The sequence below is a fragment of the Saccostrea echinata genome, unplaced genomic scaffold, assembly GCF_033153115.1.
Source record: "Saccostrea echinata isolate AGI-Se365-2 ecotype Australia unplaced genomic scaffold, CSIRO_AGI_Sech_v1 ptg000003l, whole genome shotgun sequence".
NCBI lineage: Eukaryota > Metazoa > Mollusca > Bivalvia > Ostreida > Ostreidae > Saccostrea > Saccostrea echinata.
Genome location: NW_026889752.1, coordinates 2168135 through 2192240, shown reverse-complemented (window position 1 = coordinate 2192240; position 24106 = coordinate 2168135). Strand labels below are relative to the sequence as shown.

Genomic DNA, 24106 nt, shown 5'->3' with positions numbered 1-24106 from the left:
CTTACGGGAGTGAAGCCCATTCCTCTAGGGTACTGGCTTACACTCTTGTAGCTGTATTAAAAGGAAACCCTTGTTCATCTTAAAGCATGCAATAATATGACACTGGTTGACTTCCTAAGCTTTTCAAAAAGCTAACCTTGCAACGTACATTATTTTGTAATATTGAAAGAAAAGGCTAAAACAGACTGAATCAAGAAGGGATAATTCATTTATCAGGTGGGGGAATTTGTTTGTGATTGGACTAGTCCACTTATGGGATAGCCGGGAAACAAAATACAGGTAGTAAGAATACTGTAGATTCCTTATTTTACGCGAGTACTTATTATCGCGAGATGACCCAAGGGCGTCAAATTGAAAGAATAATAATTCGCGAATGGGTGATTTATCTAGAGATTTTACATACATTAAAGCACCATAAAAATAAAAGCGAGTAATTTTATTTCGCGAGCGGTGCTTCTCGCGTAATTACGCGATAATTTATACCTCGCGTATATTTAGGAATCTACAGTAATTAGCAAATCCATGGCTTTAGTGTTGCCTGCCCATATACAATGTGTTACAAAATAAGATAAAATTGCGGTTAATAAAATATCTGAAGCTTAAGAATCAGGTTAAAATTTATCACACCCATTCAATAGAACACAGTTTGTATGGTTGGACTTTTGGCATGATTGCTGATATATCTTCACATTTCACATTTGAAATCCAGATAATGCAACTTCCATCTTCGCAATGATTCGAAAACAGTAAGAAAAGTACTCATACAGAGTCAAAACTTCACACTATATTCACTATAATTAGTCAGTCAGCAAATTAAGTCAAATATTTCAGTTTTTTAATCAATTATACAGCATTTGAAAACAAGAAAGAGATGAAACCAGGAAACTGTATAGTGGAAACTATTGTTGAAAGTAAATCTTGCGTTATTTCTCCTTCGAAGCGTTTGAAAGATCATCATACAGACGATAAACAAAAGACAAACAGAAACAGCTATTCAAGCGGCCTATCTATGGTATATAAAACAACCTGCTGGAAATGGAAAGATTCAATTGGACTGTGGAATGTGTATCCTGTAGTAGTTCAATATATACAGCAGAAACACTTTCTGAAAAAACTCGAAGTCAATAGGCTCCTTCCCCGTAGGCGATTTATGGTAGGAATATTTTTAAACGTATATTTTAGTATCTTTATTTTATTCACAGCTATATGTAAATGTCGTTGCTTTTAGAAATATATTATTTAACAGAAGTATATAATATCAAGTATTACATTCTTATTCTTCTTTTAAATCTTATTTCTTAATAATAAAGCATACATGAGTACTATGATGGATTCAACATTTTTGGTAACATTTGTAATGTTTTTACGTTGCATAATTTCCAAAAATATACATTAGAAAAAAAATGATGCAGTCAGAGGAATGCATGATCAAGAATCATCAACAATTTAATGAGACATGTACAAATGCAGAACAGTAATAAAAATTAACTTTGATTAGATGTGCTTAATCAAAACAACTTTAATTTCATTGAAATTAAAATCTGTTTGCAGTTTATATTGAAAATGCAGTTTGTTACCAATTTAGTAAAGATGATCATTATTCAGTAGTCCTTTCTGGAAATGACAAGACAATAACAAAATCTCATATACCTTATGTCTATTTACTATAAGTGTTTGTTATTTTCGAGCTTTTAATTCTGCTTTGCTGAAAGCTCATCTGAGTTTTTCTGATCCCAAATGTCCGTCAGTAAAGTTTTAAATAATACCAGTGGACCAATTTCAACCACACTTATATCGATATGTAAACATTCCTATGTCGTATCGATTAAACTTTTATTTCAAATGTCCCGTGGGGCTAGGATGGGCTATAATCGATCAAATTTAACATAGTTCATGTGTAGAGGGACACATCTCTAAATATCTTAATTTCTCAACAACAGCAAATATTATCCTCATGTAGTTGTTTTATAGCATGGGAGCCAATATAGAACAAGGATTCGAGTCAGAACTTGAATTCATTCTTTATACATGGCACACAGTTTAGTCGGGGGTAGCGAGATCTGTTCTCACCGTTCCCTTTGGAGAGACTATCGCGTTAAATTATAATGGAGGTAACCCTAGTAAGGAGATAGCGAGTATATTAGCCATTATAAGCATCCCCGTGTTGTGTTAATTCACGTTCGGTCAAATACACTACAGAATACTTTCTAAAAAGGACCGAAAGAAATTGAAATTGATTGCGCAAAGATGTAAAAGCAATGAGGTAAGAAACGTTATCAGCACGGTTTTTGAGTCCGTCAATATAAATTCGTTTGGAAAAGGTGTTGAACGTTGAGTCTGTTACTTAAGTGAGACACAATTAATTTTATGCGAATTATTTTATTAATGGAATTTAGTGCGATGAATCTTTGATCTCGATATATGAATACTTATTTGCTTCAAATTGGCTTTCAAGTTATCTTTTCACCCTCTAGCTTGAAAAAGAATCACATAAAAAATCACGAATGAAACATATGAAACAGGTATTGAGCACAGTCCACACAAGTAAAAAAAATAGAATTTTTTTTTTTTTAAAGCCTCTGCCTATTGTTCCTTCAAAGTTTTTTAACGGTGTTTTTGAGGAAAAAGAAATTAAAATCTCGAATTTGAATATTAGCTGAAATATTAACTAAATGTGCTTACGTGTACCAGGACCCATTTATAGATACTTATTTATGTATAGTCTTCATTAGTATGTTATTTACTATTTCAATTATTTACTGGAATAAACATTTTCACTAGGAAAATTCAGTTTGATGTTTTGTAAAAAATCACAATCTATTATCCTTTTTGTACAAAAAGGCTATTTTAAGGATGATTCTATGTAAGTAGTTCTCAACATTAGAGTGCATGTCTATACATTCGAGTTGAGTTCCTTTTTCAAAATTATTCAACATCAGTGAAATATACATCTTCTTTTATTAGCCTTGAGTATATCATATTAGGCGTTTGGTGTGATGACCTTTGTAGTGGAATTTCAGTGTAGTGAGAATTTTCCGTATTGCTTTTGCGTACGTTGAGAGCCTTATTGACACAGAATATAGCCATCAATAGAATCACGAGCATGATCAGAAGTACGGAGCAGACACTAGCTGCGGTGAACAGAATGTTCTTGGATTCAGGTACATCCGAAAAATTACCAGAAAGATTGACTTTAAACATAGTATATGTAATATTCTCCTTGACTGTTTCTACTTGGGGTTTGTCATCGGTTATATCTGAAACTGAAAATGTTCTCAGCATGAAATAAGTCGAAGATATATTATAAAGGTTTTTATGGCATGCGTATATCATTTACATAAAATCACCTACAAGTGAAAACATTAAGCATATTGCCATTGAATTAAACATAAAGATCATAATTTAATTATCGACTTTTATGATTAGCATTAACTTAAAAAATTGCATTCAGTGTAATTTTCTTTATGTAATTAATAAGAAATCTACAACATTCAACCCCTTATAACACGTCCAGGACCTTGTCACTGCGCGGTAGAGTACACAATAGGAACTACATACACTTTCAATACTTAAGGAACACCAAAATATATATTGCTTTGGCTCAAATGAAATAAAAAAACAAATACTCCATAATATAACAAACGTGTGTTTATAATTAATTTGTCATTTTTTTCCTCACAATATTTATTTGCATAATTTAACTTTCCACGTCATAACAGCTCTTACGTCTATTTAACCATACCAGTTCGGACATTAAAGGGTTTTTATCACGTCTCAAAATTTTTTGATATGACAATGTTTACATGCTATTAAAATCACATATTTAAAAATCCTTTGTAGAAAATTAATATTTTTGATGTTTCAGCGAATCAAAGTTTGAATTTCTCATTATGCATATTTTGATCGCCGATGTTACGCGCCATTGCTCCGACGTCATAGATGTCAATCCTGGTCAAGCGAAGTACTTATTGTGTATACAAAAGGGCTCATTTGTTGTGTCTGTTAATCCTGTTAGAAAATAATTAAGTGATAATTGGATAATTGACAGCTAGTAAGGTATAATTTATGGCGTTAAGATGCACAAATGTGCACAAGAAAGGTTTTAGGAAGAATTTAAGAGATTTTTTTCCCCACATTTCCTGGACTGGTCGAGAGATGAAAAGGGGGGGGGGGGGGGCTTTTTCTGCAACTCGTTTATGCCCGATCGATCAGGAATTATTTTTCTGTCCTATAAAATATTTTAAGGAAAGATACCTTTAAAAAAATAACAAATGACAAACATGCATTTTTAAAAGTGGCACACAATCTAGTAGGAATGTTGTGAACTTCGTTATGGCGTACAGCGCCATTGAAGAAGTGTCATTTCTAGTACATGATATTCACTGCTAGAACAGATAGAAGATATGCAGGATTTATTTATATATAATTTATTAAAATAATAATGAAGGAGAATTTAAAATTCTCATATTTAAAAATGTTTACGAAGTTAAACTTTAGTAATTCGTTCTATTTAGTCGAAGTCCCGAGTTGTCAACGGCTTCGTCTTCGGTGACCTCTCCATCTGTCGGCATATTTTCTGGTTATTTCTCTCTGCTAGACGTTCATACTTAAAAGATTGACCGTCCATAACCAAAGAAATATAGTCGATGTCAAAATTTCAACCGGCCATATTGTCTTTTCTATTTATTTAGCGTAAAAATCTATTCAATATAATTTTTTTTACGATAAGCTTTACGAGTTCTATTGACCATTGACACCTATGACGTTTCAGTACCACGTGACCCCTATCTAATTAGTGGAGATTTTTTTTCTCCGAGGACCCTATATTACGGGCGTTTTATCGTTTAATTACGGTTGTTTTCAACATTATTTCATAATTAAACGATAATTATATGTTTCAAGAATTTAATAGTGTTTCATTTTAAAGAAATTTAGATACGTGATAAAAACCCTTTAAGGTGCTAGATTTATAATAAAGATGGATGAAATTAACATTTATCAAGAGAGAAAATTATAAAATTTTAATATAAGCATTGGATTCTTATTTTTGAATGTTGTCGGTCGTATAACAGCACCTGCCTGTGCCGACAAATCATATCATACCGAGCGTTAAAAGAGAATTTACCTGAAATATTGACCCCTGAGACAGGGAAATTTGCTGGCAAATCTAAAGCAGAATTTTCTGGGGTCCTTTCAACTGGGGATGTAGCATCGGTCATACCTGAAATTTCAAAAGCAATTAGAATGTTTTATATGCCTTGATTGCATAAACATGCATAGAACTTCATTTGTTACGCATTATGTGTACGTAAAGTGCTCTAACCGTGAGTGAAAAACTTCAAAGAGTTAAGATGAATAGACATTAGTCCAGTGTTTTTATCGTATTGATATAAAATCATAAACTAATATTATTATTCAGTAGAGTACCATCTATTGCAAAATTATATATATAAAAAAAACAAACAAAAACAAAAAACTTTGCAAGCTTTGGGTCAGATTTTTACGATTAACATTCAATTAATCCCAAATTTTCATATTTCAATCAAATTGCATTTAAAAGACTTAATACATGTAAAAACAAATATTTTCACAATCTCAAGCAAGCTCAAATATATTGCAGACAACAGACTTGATGAACAAAATATTACTGGATGTTAGTTTTTATTAGATAAACTACACGCAAACTACACGCAAGTTTGACTCTTGAGACATTGAAACTTCTTTGAAGAGCTAAACTAACATGCTCAGAAGTTTTATCTACTTCAGATACGCCTGTGGTCAAACTTGTAACTGAAAGATAACTTAAAATTTATTTTAAAAGCTGTAAATTGCATAAACATATAGGGTAAGTTAATAATGTTTTAATCATATAAATATTAAAGTGCATGGACCAGTTGAATAGAGGTACATCCTAGATAAGCAAATATATTTTTAGCATGCATAAACCATTTATTTAAGATCACAAACTTAAAAAAGGACATTTAGTAAAAGTGTCATAGAATGAAATCAAACGATCAAAAAAACAAAAGTGATTTACACTCTAAACTTGAGTGAAAAAGAGACATTGGGTACCATTTTATTTAAACACTAATAATCCGGACACTTCGCTTTCCGGACGTAATTTGTGGGGAACAATTCATATTTATACATGTCAGGTATGTTTGAGTAATCTGGAAGCATCATAAATTCGGACTATTTGGTTGGGAACACATGTGTCCAGATTAACGAGGCTAAACTGTTTATAAAAACACAGACAATTTTTTTTAACATATACTTATAAAACACAACAAAATTTTACAACAAAACTTTACCTACCACATCCAAGGGCAATGTTACATCTGTCTCTGTTGCAGTCGCACCTCTGTTGACAATGTTTACCATAGTAAGGATATGGACAGGTCATGCCACAGTCAATTCCTGTGTAACCTACACTGCATACTTAAGTTTAAAAAAAGCGTCAACTCGGATATGATGCATACTAATTTAAATTCACTTAACAAGATGATTTAAGTGGGGTTAAATACGTTACAATAAATGCATATTTCAAGTGAAATTATTGTTTTTTATCCAATAGTTTCAAGTACCAGAGTTGATCAGAATCCATATGACCTAGTCATAACATGTGCGAAACAACTGAAACAATGCTCACAAAATATTTAACACAGCAAATTGAAAAGAGATCCACTGAGTTTTCTTTATTTATGTTTCGCTTATAATTTTCGATGCAAAATCAGATCGAGAGTAATAAAATGTCATTAAAGTCTCAGTTTTTTTTTTCCAATTTAGAAACATATTTTAATGAATGGGGCAACTTTGTAGATAATTCTTGCTCAATATCGACCCTGCTTGGGTCAAAATCATTTACTCATTGGAAACAGATAAATAATAGAAATGTTAATTTAACGTACACATTTACTTACCAACACAAGATCTTAATGTCTCATTCCACTTATATCCAAAACAACAACGAAAGGATCTGGAAAAAAAAACAACAACATTTGATCAAAATCTAATAAAAGAATTGTAAAAATAGAAAATTTACACCTATATTTACTATTTTTGTTTGTTTTAAGACATATTCAAGATCTATTTTAAATTTTCAGATATGGCACGCTCTAATAGTATGATAATATCACTATAATTCTATTTTTCTTTTTTAATGATCTTAATTTATTTAAAGCCTGCTATACACAACATATACCCTCTGCATTTCCTTGAGTCGACGTTCCAGATAATCGATAGAAGAAATGCCAAACACACTAATGTTGTCTTTAACGCCATGCTGTGAATGTACATACACAATAAGGTATGACTGAAATATTATTCAACACTAGTTTTCTTTCCACTTTGTCATTGGTAGTAATTAATGCAGTACTCTTGTGACCTTCTATTGTGCTCACATGCTTTAACTTACTAACAAATAAGCACGGAAATACAAATACAATAGAATATTGCATACATGTTTATTTATATTCCAAATGTATATATAGCCCTAAAATTCTTCATAAAGATTTTTTAAAATAAAGAATAGCTGAAATCTTTGAAGTAAAATTTTAAAATGAAAAAAAAAATTGCATTTCGAATTCTTTTGGTAAATATTTAACAATAAAATGTATGGAGATACAGTGTTACGAACAGTATTAAACTCATAAGTCCATTTAAACAATACAAATCAGGAGCAGTGCAAACGCGGACCTCTAAAACATCAAAGATGGGATCAGATACCATGGAGGAGTGAGCATCCGTTGCCGACCGGGCTCACCCGACGTGTGCTCCTCGTCATGATCAGGAAATAACAATTCAGTGTGTAAATAATGTCCTGACAATTAGTATGAAAAACGTAGTCAGCATTTGACTTAAGGATAGATTGTATTTGCTGACAAGGTCATTGTATCGACCATAGAACTTACGAAATGACGACTTTAAACAAGATTATTGATATTCTTCTTTCATCTACTCGTTTGTCAGTTACTTACCTCGTTTTAGTAATTGTCCATACGTAGAGCATGCTCTTGCGTATTAAATCAACTCAGAGATAAAAACCCAGTATACAGGTGATAATGGTATATTGCTGCATAAGTAAGGGAAGATGATGATTGAAAAGTTAAAGTCATCACGTTTATCATGAAGCTTAGTTATTAGTTTACCCTTAACGTCTTTTTCTAGTAAAATATCAAAATATGAAACATATGTGTCAGACTCTGTAACATCTTTTATTTCAAGCTCACTGGGATATATCGTGTCGACACATTAATGGAAATAACTATTGTTCATTGATAATATGTCGTCCATATACTTGCTGTGGCCTTCAATTCGGTTTACACGAAACGCTTTGCACGAAAGGCTGCACGGTTTACACGAAAGCCTGCACGAAACGCTTTGTACACGTTTCTCAAACGCTTTGTACACGATTCTCGCACGCTTTGGCCTCGATCTGGATTTCCTATTCGGAATCTCTCGGACTTTATTTAAATTATTACGGATTAATCACAGATTAGTTAAGAATTGCAATCATTCAGTTTAAGATTAAAACTCGCTATACCAGTACTATATTAACAGGTAAAATACTCAATCTTCGGTTGTAATTAATTAATAGTTATCATTGAGTATGTGCCCGCGCGGTAAAATGCTTATCATCGTCTATGTACAAACCTTTTTAAATAGACTCTAAATAACGCACTGAAAAAAAAAATTATATTTGTAATTCATAATCTTTTATAGCATCCAATGTTTTTACAATTAGCCTATAGTTTGATATTAAAAAGTCGTTTCATTTCTGACAAATAAACTCAGTTATTGATTTAAAAAAAAAATGATTAAATTGCGTATGGTTTTTGAAAACGAATTGATTTCCTTTTCTTTCTTTTTTAATTATTGATTGATTTATTCATTTTTTGATTTATAAAAAAATATATATTCATTGGATTAGATTAGGTTCTGTTTGTAATTTGAAAAGGTGATTTGTACACTACATTGTGCAGGAAAGGGGGGGGGGTAGATTACCGAGATCTTACTGTTGTATCTTCAAATCTGTACACGGCTAAATATAACGGGCACTTGTTTCAGTTAGTATAACATTGGGGAAAATATTATTATAGAAACAAGTGCCTATTCTAAGAAAATAAAAGGATATCCAGAGGGACCAGATACATGTAATTCATTAAATGCACTTTATTCAGAATGATAAATAATCGTTTCATTACAGAGTTAAACTTTAATTTATCATAAGATTTTATACAGTAGAGAAGCCGGGAATTCTTTAGTTCTCGTTTGAGGCATTGTGTTTATCAAATAAATGCACCTTGTAAAATTCTTGATTTCAAACCCCGTCTAGACAATTAAAAAAAGTAATCCAAAGTCGCGGCTTTTAGCAATACATTCAATATACATGTATGTACATGTCCTATGTCCTATAAACTAAAAATTATCTCTGTAATTGCTTGATTATTAAAACAACTAATAATTACTCAAGATTTATTTCTATATATTATTTTTTTTATTCGCGAATACATTACACTGGCAAATTAATTCACTGCATGTTTACAGACAATCGAATAAATTTAAGAAATAAAATCCACGGACCGTATTTATTTGTACCCATTAAATACTAATAAAACGATTTAATTTCACTAATCAAAATCAATCGTTATTGTCCCGTGTCATCTTAGCTATGATTGACAAGAGATAATAACAGAACAAGTTTTCAGTTCCCGGCACGCGGAGCCTGTGATCGCTGTTGTGAATGACCTTGATCACTGTCGTAAAAAGAGTGTTGGAAGTGTACAGAAGATTCTAGTATATTTTTAAGGGGTGCATCGGGCGCACCCCGAAAAAAAGCAATAAGTTTCTTTAAAAACAAAATTATATATAAAACACTTAACAACAAAAGCTCAGTTTGTGTTTTCATTTGAACACCCCCCTGGAAATAATTTACCCTGTATTTGCCGAAGCATTTGAATTATAATTCATTTATGTGACAATTATTAATCAATCAATTGTATGCATAAAAAGACTATAAATGACTCATCGTTTAAAAATTATTTGTAACAAAATCTCGTGATATAAGAAAATTATGTTCGTTTAAAAAGAAAATGAATTAACTGTGCTCCCCGGCCTAGAATTCCCATACTTCACATTTATAGCAACGCACTAAATTTCGTATTTTATTTTTCACGCCTGCCTTATCTATCTATTATTTTGTATTTATCGCCCATATGTTCCTGTAATCTTTATATACTATAATTGTAAAATGGTGAAGAGATTCAAATGAATGAATGAAAAGGACAAGATCGGATTCTTGGTGAATTTTCTTATTTTAAAAAATGTTTAGTATTGCCCCCTTTTACAAAATGTATTGAAGCAAATACCTCTAAATTGATGTACATATAATTAATTACTTTGAACATATTTTATGTCCATCTTTATTTTTTTTAAAAAAAGGGAAAAAATATGTAATACATTACCGAGTAATTTTATTTAATTTGTTGTTTCCGTATTTTTATTTTATACCACCGGTAATATATGCGAATAATATTACTTACAAACAACACAGAATGACATGTTGATCCATCAATATCCATATTTAAAATAAAATGACTTCCGAATGAATCCTACACGTTTTTCACACGATTCTTGCACGAAAGTTGCACGTTTCTCACACGGTTCTTACACGAAAGTCGCACGTTTCTCACACGCTTCTCGCACGCTCGCTACACGGTTTGCACGAAACGCTTTGGAGTGTGACTTAGAATATTTTTTGAAGTCAGTGTTGCACATTAAGGACCCTCTATACACCAGTGCGAAATGTTTTTTGGACATTGAGAAAATTATATTGAATAAAGATGTAAATATTGAGCTTATCTATCTAATTTTCAATATACGGTACGTGGCATTTACCCCCAGGGAAAAATGTTCAGAGACGACAAAGTATCAATGAACAGAAATCACTATTGTTTACTTTTGTGGAGAAAATACTTGCAAATAAAGTGTTCAGTTAATTTATCTTGGCCTTCTTAAAATGTTAAGGATACTAAATTGATTACAAATTGAGTAATATACTGTAAATTTCAATTTATTGGAATTGAGATCTAAAGGCAGATCACTCTAACTGCAGAAAAATACCATAGAATCAGAACTCTTTAGTGTGCAGTGTAGAGAGGGTTCTTAATGAGAAGAATATCAGCGACATTTTTCAGGTGTTTAAAATCTGTGAAATATAAAATTTTCCAGCAAATGTACAGCCACAAGTATAATATGAATTTAGTGGGAAAACTCATGTGCATCATTTGTTTTCCTAATTGCTGGCGATTTATACCCAGAGTTAACTTTTATATATTCCTAAGAATTACATGTAAGGGCTATGGGTAAGGAAAATATTTCTACAAGTAGTCTATTTTATAAAGAAATATTTGCTATTTGGACTGATTATCTGCCATTTTTGTAAACCAGTATATATATATATATATATATATATATATATATATATATATATATATATATATATATATATATATATATATATATATATACGAAACGTAAAAAGAACGTAAAAAATATTCTAATAATCTTAATCATTAAATTCATTCTGTACCCGCGAGTGTAAACCAGGTATAATTCGTATTTCAAATTCAAAATTGGCTGTTGGTGACAGTGATTCTAGATCTATTTGTTATTATAGGCCGCAGGAGTAACCGATATATTTGTGGCTGTGTTACAAAGAGATATAAGACGCTATTTTTTATTGGTTCGATACAATAATTCCTTATTGATAACATATATCTTGAAATCTTAAAAATTAATAGTGTTTTAGTATATTCAAATTTATATCTATAATTAATTTTTATTTATAAATTTATGATTCTATAAAAAAGGTTTTACAGGAAGTAAGATGCACACTGACCCGCAATTTTCTTTTCGATTTTGAGTCATGCTATTTTAATAGCTATCTAAAATAAATTATAATTCTCAAAGAATCCTTGATATAACTCATATCATGAGTGACATACCTTAAGTTATTAATGAAAATATTGCATTTGCATGATCTTATTTTGTATTTTAAATTAACAGAAACCCCAACCCCACCCCACCCCCATCCCCCACCTCCCCAAAAAACAAGATACACAGATTTATTGTGATTTTGCATTCTTTACAACTTCACTAACCCCCTGTTAGAAATATAATACTTATTATTGAATCAAGTGAAAACTTTGAATACAATAGTGAAAACATAATACTTTGATTTACTTTAGTAAAGTTTAGTTTAGTGTAGTTTACTATAGTATTTTTGTTGGGATATGTTTCGCTTAAAAAGATGAGCTCTTTATGATTTAGGCATCATCAGTTCAACAAATTTGTAACAAATGTAGCACGACAAGACGACATGGTACATGTTGTAAACTTTTTTTGCGCGGATGGAGAATATATTTTTTAGTGCCCTACAATGTGGGAGGCTTATAGGAATCACATTGTCCGTCTATCTCTCCGTCAACACTTTTTTGTGACGCAATAACTGTTTTCAACGTAACGTTTTTGTACAGAGGTACTTTACTATGAGTGTACAGAGGTACTTTACTATGAGAGAAAATCAACAGTACCTTTTGGACTTGTATCACATCGTTTGTCTTAATATATATGTGTGATTGTATATTCGTCGAAAGAGAATAACTCAAGGAGGTTTTAGCATAAATATTTCAAATATTTTATAGAGAGGTACATATAGTTGACCTAAAGAGAAATATACCTATTAACTCTATGATCTCTCCGATCGTCTTTCTGTTTCTCTCCGTCATCACTTTTGTTGCTCAAATAACCATTATAACACAATAAGGAAAGAATGAAAATATTTTTAAGGATTTGCTTTAATAAATCAAATAATGGGTCAGGAAATACTTCCATGAAGAGTATATTGTTTTAAAGTGATCAGCATTGAATCAATTTTTTTTTTGTTGCTCTTGATATAGCTAGATCTTTTCACCACTATAATGACAATCCTCAGTCATGTATTTGATACTTACTTAATTACTTGATGATGCAAAGCACAGCAAAATAATAGTACTAAATTACAGCTGTTAGAGGAGGTTAAACATTTGCACATGTACATATGAACAAAGACAAATTAAACTTGTAAAATATGATGCCATTTAGGATGCATATTTTGCTTCAGATGCAGTTTTAACTGAAACATTTAAATTCAGATTCTGATTTCAGCATGAATTTAACTGTTAGCACATTAAACCAGAAGGGATATTGCATCTAGGTTTGTGTAACAATGATGGTGCTGTTTATGCTTATAATATTTCTAGCTGCATTTCTCTTCTTAAAAAAATAACAAAAATAGAAGCACTGGTGATATAATTGTTCAACAAATAAAATTTAAAAAGCGTTTCATGTCACATTTTTAAAAAGACGTTTATTGAAAAAAGAAAGCAGTTTGGCGCAGACAATCCAATTAAATCTACATTTTCAAACTTACAAATATATGGAAACAGGTCAGAAATGTATGCATTTTTACTTATTATAATAATTGTATTTCACATTACCATTTACACTTGAATATATCATAAAAAAATTTATTGATTATGTAAAAATAGAGGTTTTTAATGTTAATAACAAAAAGACATTCTAGATGTATTGCAGTGATTCCAGTTGTTTCTTATTCGACGTTTGTACAAGTTATGCCTCTTTGCCCTGGTGTCTAAAATTAATTACGACAAAACAACAAAAATAAACATTGATATGAAATATTAAGTAATTGGAGATATTTTTCAAATTTCATGGGGTTATTTATTAATTTTGTTAAGCAAAATAATATTATTAATTTCTGATTTTACCTCCTGTAATAGACATAAGCGATAACCAATGTTATAGACAAAAGAGGAATGACACTGGTAACGCCAATTACTAGTGGGGTATTCGTCGTCCCTGGATCAACTCTGAAATTAGAATTAAAGTAATATATCTTATAACGAATGCTTTTTGAAATGTTAGTAAAATAATTCAGTAATTTTAAAACATACAAGATGTTCCTTTAAAATTACACAATATACGTGGAACATAACCTGCATACTTCATTAAAAACAGTTGGACATATATTCAAATTAATATATACAATGTTATATTAATGTACTGAAAAGGATTTCTATGAGTTTTAAATACAAAACGATGCTAAAAATAGAGGACATTACTTACCCATGATTCCGAGAATGTTCTATTATATTTGTTTCGTAGCAATTTCGATCTAAAGTAAACAGAATTGCTGTAGGTTACGTGCAGTGTCATAGATTATAGTATTCAAAAAATATTATTTTACTTTCATTGAAAATTTAGGATTAAGAATTGATTGCTTATGGGAATAGAGAAATGAAAATAGAACATTTACCGATTTTTTTGAACGGAAGGATGCATGAAATTGTCTTTTTTTTAAACAATTGTTTCAATATTTCCTTAATAAAATTTGAATAACCCGATACTGCTTATCTGAATCAATACTGCGAGTATGTGTTAACAACAAGGACGTGCAACTTACACTTATAAGTTTCATTTGATAAGTATGAATTGGGACATGGGTTTGATGAGACTGTACAGTTCCTATTTACAGAAGGTTGTAGTGTTTTTCCACCAGTATTCCATTCGGTACAAAAGCCGCCTATAAAAAGAAGAATGCCAATTCGATCCACAAAAAGCCATACCTCTTTTAGATAAACCCATTAGGTGAAAAGGTTAAAAATGATCAAGCATTTAATATATATATATATATATATATATATATATATATATATATATATATATATATATATATATATATATATATATATATATATATATATATATATATATATATATACAGGTAAACTTCGTTATCTCGACATCGACGGGACCATCAGAAAATGTCGAGATACCCGAGGTGTCGAGATATCAGAGTTGAGACTTGACGTCCAAGATGTCATTGCATAGCAAAACAGACAAGCTTATTATATGTACATGACTTTAATATAGACTGTAGCTCAACATATTTCAGAATTCCCTCTATTTTTATTAAAAATCTAAGAAGTTATTTTAAAAATCTTGTTTATAAAAGTGTTCTTTATCGAAATCTTTCTAAATTCACAAAGTTTCAGTACAAAGTTACAGCATTGAGCTGCATTCGCGTGTAACTTGCCTTTTCGTCAGAACAAGATACGAAATGCTTTCTATAAACTTTGAACCGTATAAAGTCGACATCCGATATACGGTAAAAAAAAATTAAATGCGGATTATTTTTTTTTTTCTTATTTTATTCTGGAAGAACGTACATTAAAATTAATTTTTTTTTAAAGAGATTTGTGTATCTAAACTAACGTAGTGATGTTACAGATGCACGAATTACGGCTGATTCGGTCAATCGTGTCGTTAATTGGATTGTTTCCTGTTGAATACATTTTAACTACAAAATATCACCAAAACATTTTTTTTTTAATTCCTTAGTTTGAATTTTTCAGTGTATTTGTTATTCATTGTAATTTAGTTATCTTTTTCAAATTTAAAAGTTATGCTACGTTTCGATATAAATAACATTCTGTACATTTACGCAGAATCGTGTAGATTTAGCAATGATATTACCCAAGCTCAATTAACTTCTCAAAGACGCCGAAGGGGCTTGGGATTCACCTACAAACACAGTCTATAAAATTAATTAAGCAGCGTGCAGTCAAAACATGGGTGTGAAAGGTGTGAAACTTTGACGACGTCAAGATACCCGGAGTCGTCCGTGCGTGACGAGCGATCCTATCTGACAAACAGTTAGGTTCAGTAGAGCAGAAAATTTCCGATGTCGACATATGCCAGGTAAATTTTGCTCTTGGGACTGTGAATATACGTCGAGATAACCCGGGTTGTCGACATTACCGAGGTCGACATATCAGAGTTTTTGCAAATCATTTATATAGTAAATACTGCCGGGACCGCGGAAGGATGTCGACATATCCCAGGTTGTCGACATATCCGATGTCGAGATACCGAAGTTTACCTGTATATATATATATATATATATATATATATATATATATATATATATATATATATATATATATATACATTACTATATTATTACTATATAATATATATATATATATATATATATATATATATATATATATATATATATATATATATATATATATATATATATATATATATATATATATATATACTACAACTGCATTTAACTTTGTTGTTGTTTTTTTTTCAACAATTTTTAACTGTATTTAAAATATATACAACAAAGATAAAATGTCAAGACATCATCAATCAAAACTTTACCATGACACATTATTGGAAAGGCACACACTTCCACAAAGTCACCTTCATCTTCAGTGGGTACACAATGGTACTCAAGACTTTCAGATTCTGAGCAGCTGTGTTGAATAGTCCCGCATGCTTTAACTGCCTTTGCCATTGACCAATCAGTCTCATTTTTCGGACATTGTAAGACATGTTTAACTGACTGCGTTGATGCATTACAGTAAAGAAATGTATCTACGGTCTGAGAAAATAATATTTCTTCCAACAGCAAATATCACACAAAATTCAGAATTTCTATGACAATCTAGGGATATGTTAGGTAATTGTAGCTGATCTGGAAATAAAATCGCCATACCTTGAAGCACAAGACACATGTTACCCACCAAAACACAAACATGCGAAACGACAAATGCATTAACTCAGTCTGGGTTCCTACACTGAAAGAAAAAAGAACATTAATTTGTCATATGATACAAGAATGATTAACTTCAACCAGATGGGAAGCTTCCACTGACCATAATAACCTTGAAATATTTTGTATATAGACTAGATTCATGTGCTTAAAATTATTCTATACAGAAATCAGATGCATGTCTTTTACTTAATTAATATGAAGTGGTATCAAAGAGGCTTCAATATCGGGCAAATTTAGAGTAAATGTTAAACAATAATTATCTCAGACAATATCAAATATCCTGTCAGTAATTATCTTTCTCTTTGAGTTTGATACCATATATAGAAGGGAATTAATTTTTTTATGGAGGCACTATACAGCTGCAAACTGTAGTATCTTTAAAAGATTAGTAATCTTTCCCTTTTAATACCTTAGGCACGTCTACTGGACTTTTGTAATTTTAAATTATCACAACAAAATTGACTTTGTAGTTTGTGTTGAAAGATGAGGCAGAGCAGACAATATTGACAAAATCTCTAAAATTCTTAGCTGTCACTTCTGTAACTATTTTGTGTTGAAGTAACTTTCGCAATATATTTCAGCCGATGTCTTTCAGCTCATGATTTTTTTTTACAAACAAAATCTACATAAGTCTTACTGAAACTTATTATCACTTACAAAACTGATCAAATCTACCAATAAACACGATCTATGCTGACCAAAAGTATTCAATTCTCAAACGAATAAGTGTTTAAATCGTGTTGTGGAACTTTTTACTTCCTTACGAGCATTTACACAAGGCCAATGACATTTGACCTGGTCATAGACCAATCAGCAGTTGAGGATATGAAGAGTGTATATGAACAGCTCAGCTTTTTGCCAAGAAAAGTAAATGTAAATGAGTGTTTGGCCCACCGTTCTCTGATACCTAAATTGTTTTTGCGATTCCTCCCTTCCACATCGCCGGGCAATTTTTTAAAGAAAAGATTTAGGTAATTTTGTTTCTGGCTTTTAAATGTGCATCTCGCCAATTTATCTTTGAATATTTCTAGATTTCTAACAGTCCAACCATTACTTTTTGAAGTAAAGTAATGGTACGAGGGGTTATCAAAAAGTTCGTGGACTGATGCGATAAAATTAATACTATATAGTTTGTGTTTACAAAATTTGCAAGGAAAATTGAACAGCAAAAGTTTAAGAAGTGTTGAAAATTTTAGCTTGATACGTTGACAATTTGCCAAATTATTATGAAATAAAAAAGACATTATATGATCACCCGGCACTGTCGTCGTTTCGTTTCATGACGTCCGACAACGTCATTATTTCTTAGTAGTAATAAGAAAACGTTTTCAACTCCGAGAATCATCTCTCCAAACACAGTCGCCTCACCAAATGATATGCAAACCATAGAATCAGGTATTTGTTCAAGGTTTAGCACCTTGGACAGAAAGATTGATGTATTCAATAACAATCTTTTGGAGAAAATAAACAATTTGGAAGAAATCATTTCCAGAAATAGCCAAGAGAACGAAATGAATCATAGTGTTCTTCAATCGAGAAATAAAGAACTGGAAAATAAAATAAACTACTTACTGGCAGAAATGGGAAAAAAGGAAGAGAAAATCAAGGAACTCAAAAAAGAAATAAGCAGGTTGAAAGAAGACAAAAAAGAAAACAAAAATGAGAAAGAGCAGCAGAAGGAAAACAAAAATGAAGAGAAAGACAATGAAATGAATGTGATGTTGGAAGAGAATACCAGTGTTAAGTGTCTAATTCAAACTGCAAACAGACATGAAGCCCTCTCAACTGATGTTGAAGAACCAGGTGCAATGCACCAAACAAGGTCAGACATATCATGTGAAATGCCAAAAAACAAACAAGATCTGCCTATTGAAGTCATCATGGACTCACATGGAAAATGGTTAGATCCAAAATGGATGTACAAGAACAAAGATTTAAGAATAACAGTACTGGGTGCAGGAAAAAAGAACATCAAGGGAGCAATGGAACATATTCAGAATATAACATTTCCAAAACACTTAATCATAGGAGTTGGGTGTAACGACCTGTCCAACGAAAACCCAGAAGATGTCTCACTCAGATTTAAAGAAATGATAACTAAAAATCCAACAAATTGTGTCCTTCACATTCTACCCATATTTGAAAGATGTGGAGACAGTACATACAACCAAAAAGTTACAGAGACCAACAGAGAACTACAGAAATTATGTGAGGAAAATGGTGTAAACTTCATCAAAATGAACAAAATATCATCAGAAAATCCTCAAAATTACACAAGGGATGGAGTGCACTTTAGTAACATAGGAAGGAAAAATCTTGTCATTATGATAAAGCAACATCTGAATCCACATCTAGGAATGAAACCATATGACCAATATCAAAAACATGAATCACAAAATCATCTGCATCACAAAAGGGAACCTTACCAAAATGATCAAAGACAATATTACCAAAGGAAACAGCATTGATCAATGGCAAACAAGCGGAGAATGGAGACAATATAATTTCAAGAACCACCAAAACACAAGAGAACGACAGCACCAGAATAAACATCTTGAACAAAATCAACCACAAAAAACACAGGGGAACCAAAATGTTCAAGAGCCAATAACGAAGGAGTCTCAAATGAGAGAACTTCTGGAACAGATGTTGAAATTTTTGTAGATACATGGAATACCAGCATGATACCAATCATTCAATCTAGTCATTATCTAAGTCATAACACTCTCTTATTATTATTTCTCTTTTCCTCAGGTTGCGTGTTGTAAAACTGAAGTAAGAGTAGTCAGTATATACCTGGTTGTGTTTTAAATGGTTATTCTAAACTTGATATATGTATCTGCCATTTATATTTTTATGTCACTGTCAGAATGTTAGCTTGATTTTTCTTATAATTTTGAAATGTCATCGCTAAATATTACATACTGGAATGTACATGGTCTCAGTGATGAAAAGTTAAATGATGATCTTTTAAGAAACTTTTGTACAAAATATGATATTGCTTGTTTAGCTGAAACAATGCTGAAGGATTCAACAAGAAATCTTCCAGGATTTTCTCCACCATTTGTATTGAACTCAAAAAAGACAAAGAAAAGAGGTAGACCATCAGGTGGATTACATGTATATATTAAACCTACGATATACAAACACTTCAAAAAAGTATTTCAAAGTGAAAATAGCATTTGGCTTGAAATTAACACTCGAAATACAAAATCACAACAGAATATTGATTCATATTATTTTTGCTTCTGTTATATAAAACCATACGTAAGTAAGGCAAAATCGGAAGAAGTATTTTCTAATTTAGAAAATGAAATTGCAAACTATAGAAGCAAAGGAGAAATTTTTGTTTGTGGAGATTTTAATGCTCGTACAGGGGGGCTGCAAGATTTTATACAACATGACACACTGAATGATACATTTTTGGATTGCCCTCTACCAGAATACATATATGAATCTGACATTTCAGTGAACAGAAACCAACTTGATAAGACATCAAATTTACATGGACACCTAATTACAGATATTTGCAAAACATATAGATTATCCATCCTGAATGGAAGATTTCTTGGTGACCCACTTGGCTATTTTACATTTGTTAATTCTAATGGTTCAAGCACTGTTGACTATATGTTGGCATCAAGTCAGTTGTATCATAAAATTGAACATTTTAATGTATTACCTCCTACGGAAATATCAGATCATTGCCTTATAACTGCAAGTATTAATATGAACACAAATGTGTTTTGCAATGAAAAATATAAAATGCATTCTTTGAAGGGGAAATATCTCTGGTCAAGCACTTGTAAAAACCAATATGCAGAAGCCATTAATGAGGAAGAAACTAAAAATCAAATACTAATGTTTGATAATTTACTTGACCAAATATATGATGATAACACATATGATTCAAATGATCTTGTCTATAAACTATCAAGTATTATAATTAATGCAGCTAATAAAAGTGTTCCATTTAAACCTGCAAAATTTACAAAATCACAACGAAAAAATAAACCAAATAAGACCAAAATGGATGACTACAGATTGCTTACTCCTACGAAAAGAAGTTAGAAATTTAGGGAAGAAAGTACACAAATATCCAAACAACTGTGAACTAAAACATGCCTTTGCAAAATGTAGAAAAGATTATAATAAACTAAGAAAAAGTCTTAAATCTAATTTTTACAATAGTATTGCAGAGGAAATTAACGCGCTTTCGCCACAAAACTCCAAAAAATTTTGGAATAAATAAAAAGAAAATAAATCAAAGAAAACTAATGCAGAAACAATTGGAATTTCAGAATTCGTTTACCACTACAAATCCTTACTGAACATTCAATATACTGATGAAGAGAGCTTGAAATACAAGTACACTGAACTAAATACTGAACCAAATCCATTAGACTTTTTGTTTACTCAAGATGAAATAGAACAAAGCATTTTAAAGCTGAAAAATGATAAAAGTGCTGGGCCTGACTTAATTTTAAATGAGTTTATTAAAACAAACAATACTACCCCTTTACCTGTCCTTACAAAACTGTTTAATATTCTACTTAAAAATGGAAAAATGCCCAAAGAATGGAACCTTTCACTTATAACATCATTATACAAAAATGGTGATCCTAATAATACAAACAATTATAGGGGTCTCAGTGTTACAAGTTGTTTAGGAAAACTTTTTACAGGCCTTCTACAGAAACGCTTAGATAATTATCTTGAGTCAAATAATCTACTAAGTCAATATCAATCTGGATTTAGAAAAGGTCATAGGACCACTGACAATATATTTGTACTAAAAACACTTGTAAACAAATATCTTTATACAAAGAAACAGAATTTATATGTGTGCTTTGTAGATTTTTCAAAAGCATTTGATACTGTGTGGAGATCTGCACTTTTATACAAATTGAATAAATAGGGTATTGGTGGTAACTTTCTCAAACTTTTGACAGACATGTATACAAATACATACTATTCTTGTAAAAAGGACAATCAAATGAGTGAAAAATTTAAAGCCAATAAAGGAGTCAAACAAGGTGATAATTTAAGTCCAACACTTTTCAATATCTTTGTTGATGATTTTGTGAATTATCTTAAAAATGTAAGCACATATCCTGCATATCTAGATACTATGCCAATAAATCATATGTTTTTTGCTGATGATCTTGTCCTTGTATCAGAATCAGAAGTTGGTCTACAAAACTGTATAGATGTTTTAGGAAAATATTGTTCAGACTGGAAATTGTGTGTTAATATGGATAAAACAGATGTTATGATTTTTTCAAGAAAAACAGATGATGAAACATCATTTAGATTTTATTACAATCACCAAATGATTAACATAACGAATGAATATAAATATTTGGGTGTTGTGTTCAGATCTGATGGAAAAATGAAATTTGCAGCTGAACAACTATCAGAACGTGCTAGGAAAGCATATTATGCTATTAAATCAAATTTTCCTGCAAACATTAATTTTCAGCTGAAATTATGTTAAAATTATACCAGTCAATGATAATACCAATTATTACATATGGATCTGAAGTATGGATAACTGACTTCAAATGTGATTTAATGTCTTCAGACCAATTTCCTTTCGAAAAAACACAACACTTAATATTTAAAGACATACTAGGGGTACATAGAAAGGCATCAAATCTTGCTGTTTTATGTGAATTGGGTCGTTTTCCTTTGTACTATTTATGTTATGAATATATGTTTAAGTATTTTAAGAGACTTAAGGAAATGGAAAACAAACATGATTATAATAATTATTTAGTGATTTCTGCATTTAAAGAAGACAAAAAACTTGTATCTAGAATATCTTTGCAAAGAAAACTGTCTTCATTACTACAAAAATTAAATATCACTTCTTTGGATATTTCTCACACAACCGTGAAAAACAAATTACAAGAGCATTACCAAAACAAGATACATGAACAACTGAAAAATATAAGCAAATCAAACTCTGGAAAGTTAGCTTTTTATAGTAAAATTATAATTCAAAATGAATACAAATTGCAAAGTTATTTAAAGCTGCCTTTAAAGAAAAGTTTTAGATCTGTATTAACAAAATTAAGGATCAGTGCCCATCCATTGTATATTGAAACGGGCAGATATTGTAAACCCCCTATTCCTAGAGAAAAACGTTTATGCTATTCATGTAAATTATTTATTGAAGATGAAAAACATTTTGTTCTATACTGTTCAAAGTATGACCAATTTAGATGCAATTATACTGATATATTTAATGTAAACACATATACTAGTGATAATCCCATTAGAAAAATTGTCAATCCTACAAATATTACAACTGCTAGAAGGATATGTTGTTTTTTGAAAAAGTGCTTTGACACCAGAAAAGAAAGTCAGCAATGAATACTTAGAAATATGTGAATATACTCTACATTATTTTGTTCAACTCACATTTGTCACTTTGTATATGTATGTATTATTCTTGTTAATTTGTTTTATGTCATGACTGTATGCCGACATGGTAATTGTCAATAAAGAGAATTGAATTGAATTGAATTTCTCAACGCCTGCTCCTTCTGTCTCAATACACTTATCTTGATGAGATTCCCTGGAGTTTAGTAAGACCTAAAACCCGTCTTGTTTATATGACATAACAATGTCATGAACAGCTGATTTCAATGCATATAAAATTGTAAATGAATCTTTACTTAGGGAAAGATCCTTGCTTGATTATGCCAGCATATTTTGCTTGTTGGAGTTCAATATAAAACACACATGATCGACGTCACTTTTTGACGAGATTGACTTTTCACACATTAACTACAAATCGACATTAACTGCTCATCTCTCATCTCTCTGAATCTCTTATGGCATTTAATAACAAGTACTCTGGATGCATTTTATTTCTCTAGCCAGTTTAAACTTTCCTCAAGTCTATACTAGTTTTTTCAAGGGGGAAACTTTATAGAATGATGGAAAAAGAAACCCCTCCCCCTTTATGACGTCATTTCAAGCCCTTAATTGTATGGACACTCCTTATAAAATATCCGATAAAATTTCATAGAACGTACAGAATGGGGTAAAAATTGCACATTTTGCGGAACAATTGTGTCCCATCACAGGCCTGAATTAACGGGATTTTTGGATGTCAAGTGCTCATATCAAAAGAGCTTTTCTTAGTTACACTCAGATTGAAAAAACGTCATGTTCGTGGTTGCGCCGCCTGGACATGCCATTGCTCATAAAAACATTACTAATTTATTAAAAAATAAAACTTATGAATTGTGGTTTATTCTATAGATAGAAAAGATTATGCTAATTAAATATTTTAAAATTCATTGGGGTACCTAAATCGGTTTTAATTTTATCGCGCTAGTCCACGAACTTTTTGATAACCCCTCGTATAATCAAAATATAGGGTAAAATATATTCTTGAAA

The 24106-nt window shown here is 31.0% G+C and overlaps 1 protein-coding gene across 1 annotated transcript in view; it reads right to left on the bottom strand.

Moving 5' to 3' along the window:
* LOC133178737 (uncharacterized) overlaps nucleotides 1–24106 on the bottom strand; it is a 54977-nt gene that overhangs the window by 29210 nt on the left and 1661 nt on the right. Inside the window, exons 2-7 of the mRNA XM_061313444.1 lie at nucleotides 16634–16715; nucleotides 16297–16519; nucleotides 14525–14644; nucleotides 14188–14236; nucleotides 13830–13931; nucleotides 13491–13693 (exon numbers count right to left, since the gene is read on the bottom strand). Coding sequence (XP_061169428.1) covers nucleotides 13672–13693; nucleotides 13830–13931; nucleotides 14188–14236; nucleotides 14525–14644; nucleotides 16297–16519; nucleotides 16634–16715 — 598 coding nt within the window. The 3' untranslated portion in view covers nucleotides 13491–13671. Of the gene's footprint in view, nucleotides 13694–13829; nucleotides 13932–14187; nucleotides 14237–14524; nucleotides 14645–16296; nucleotides 16520–16633; nucleotides 16716–24106 lie in introns of the transcript that reaches the window.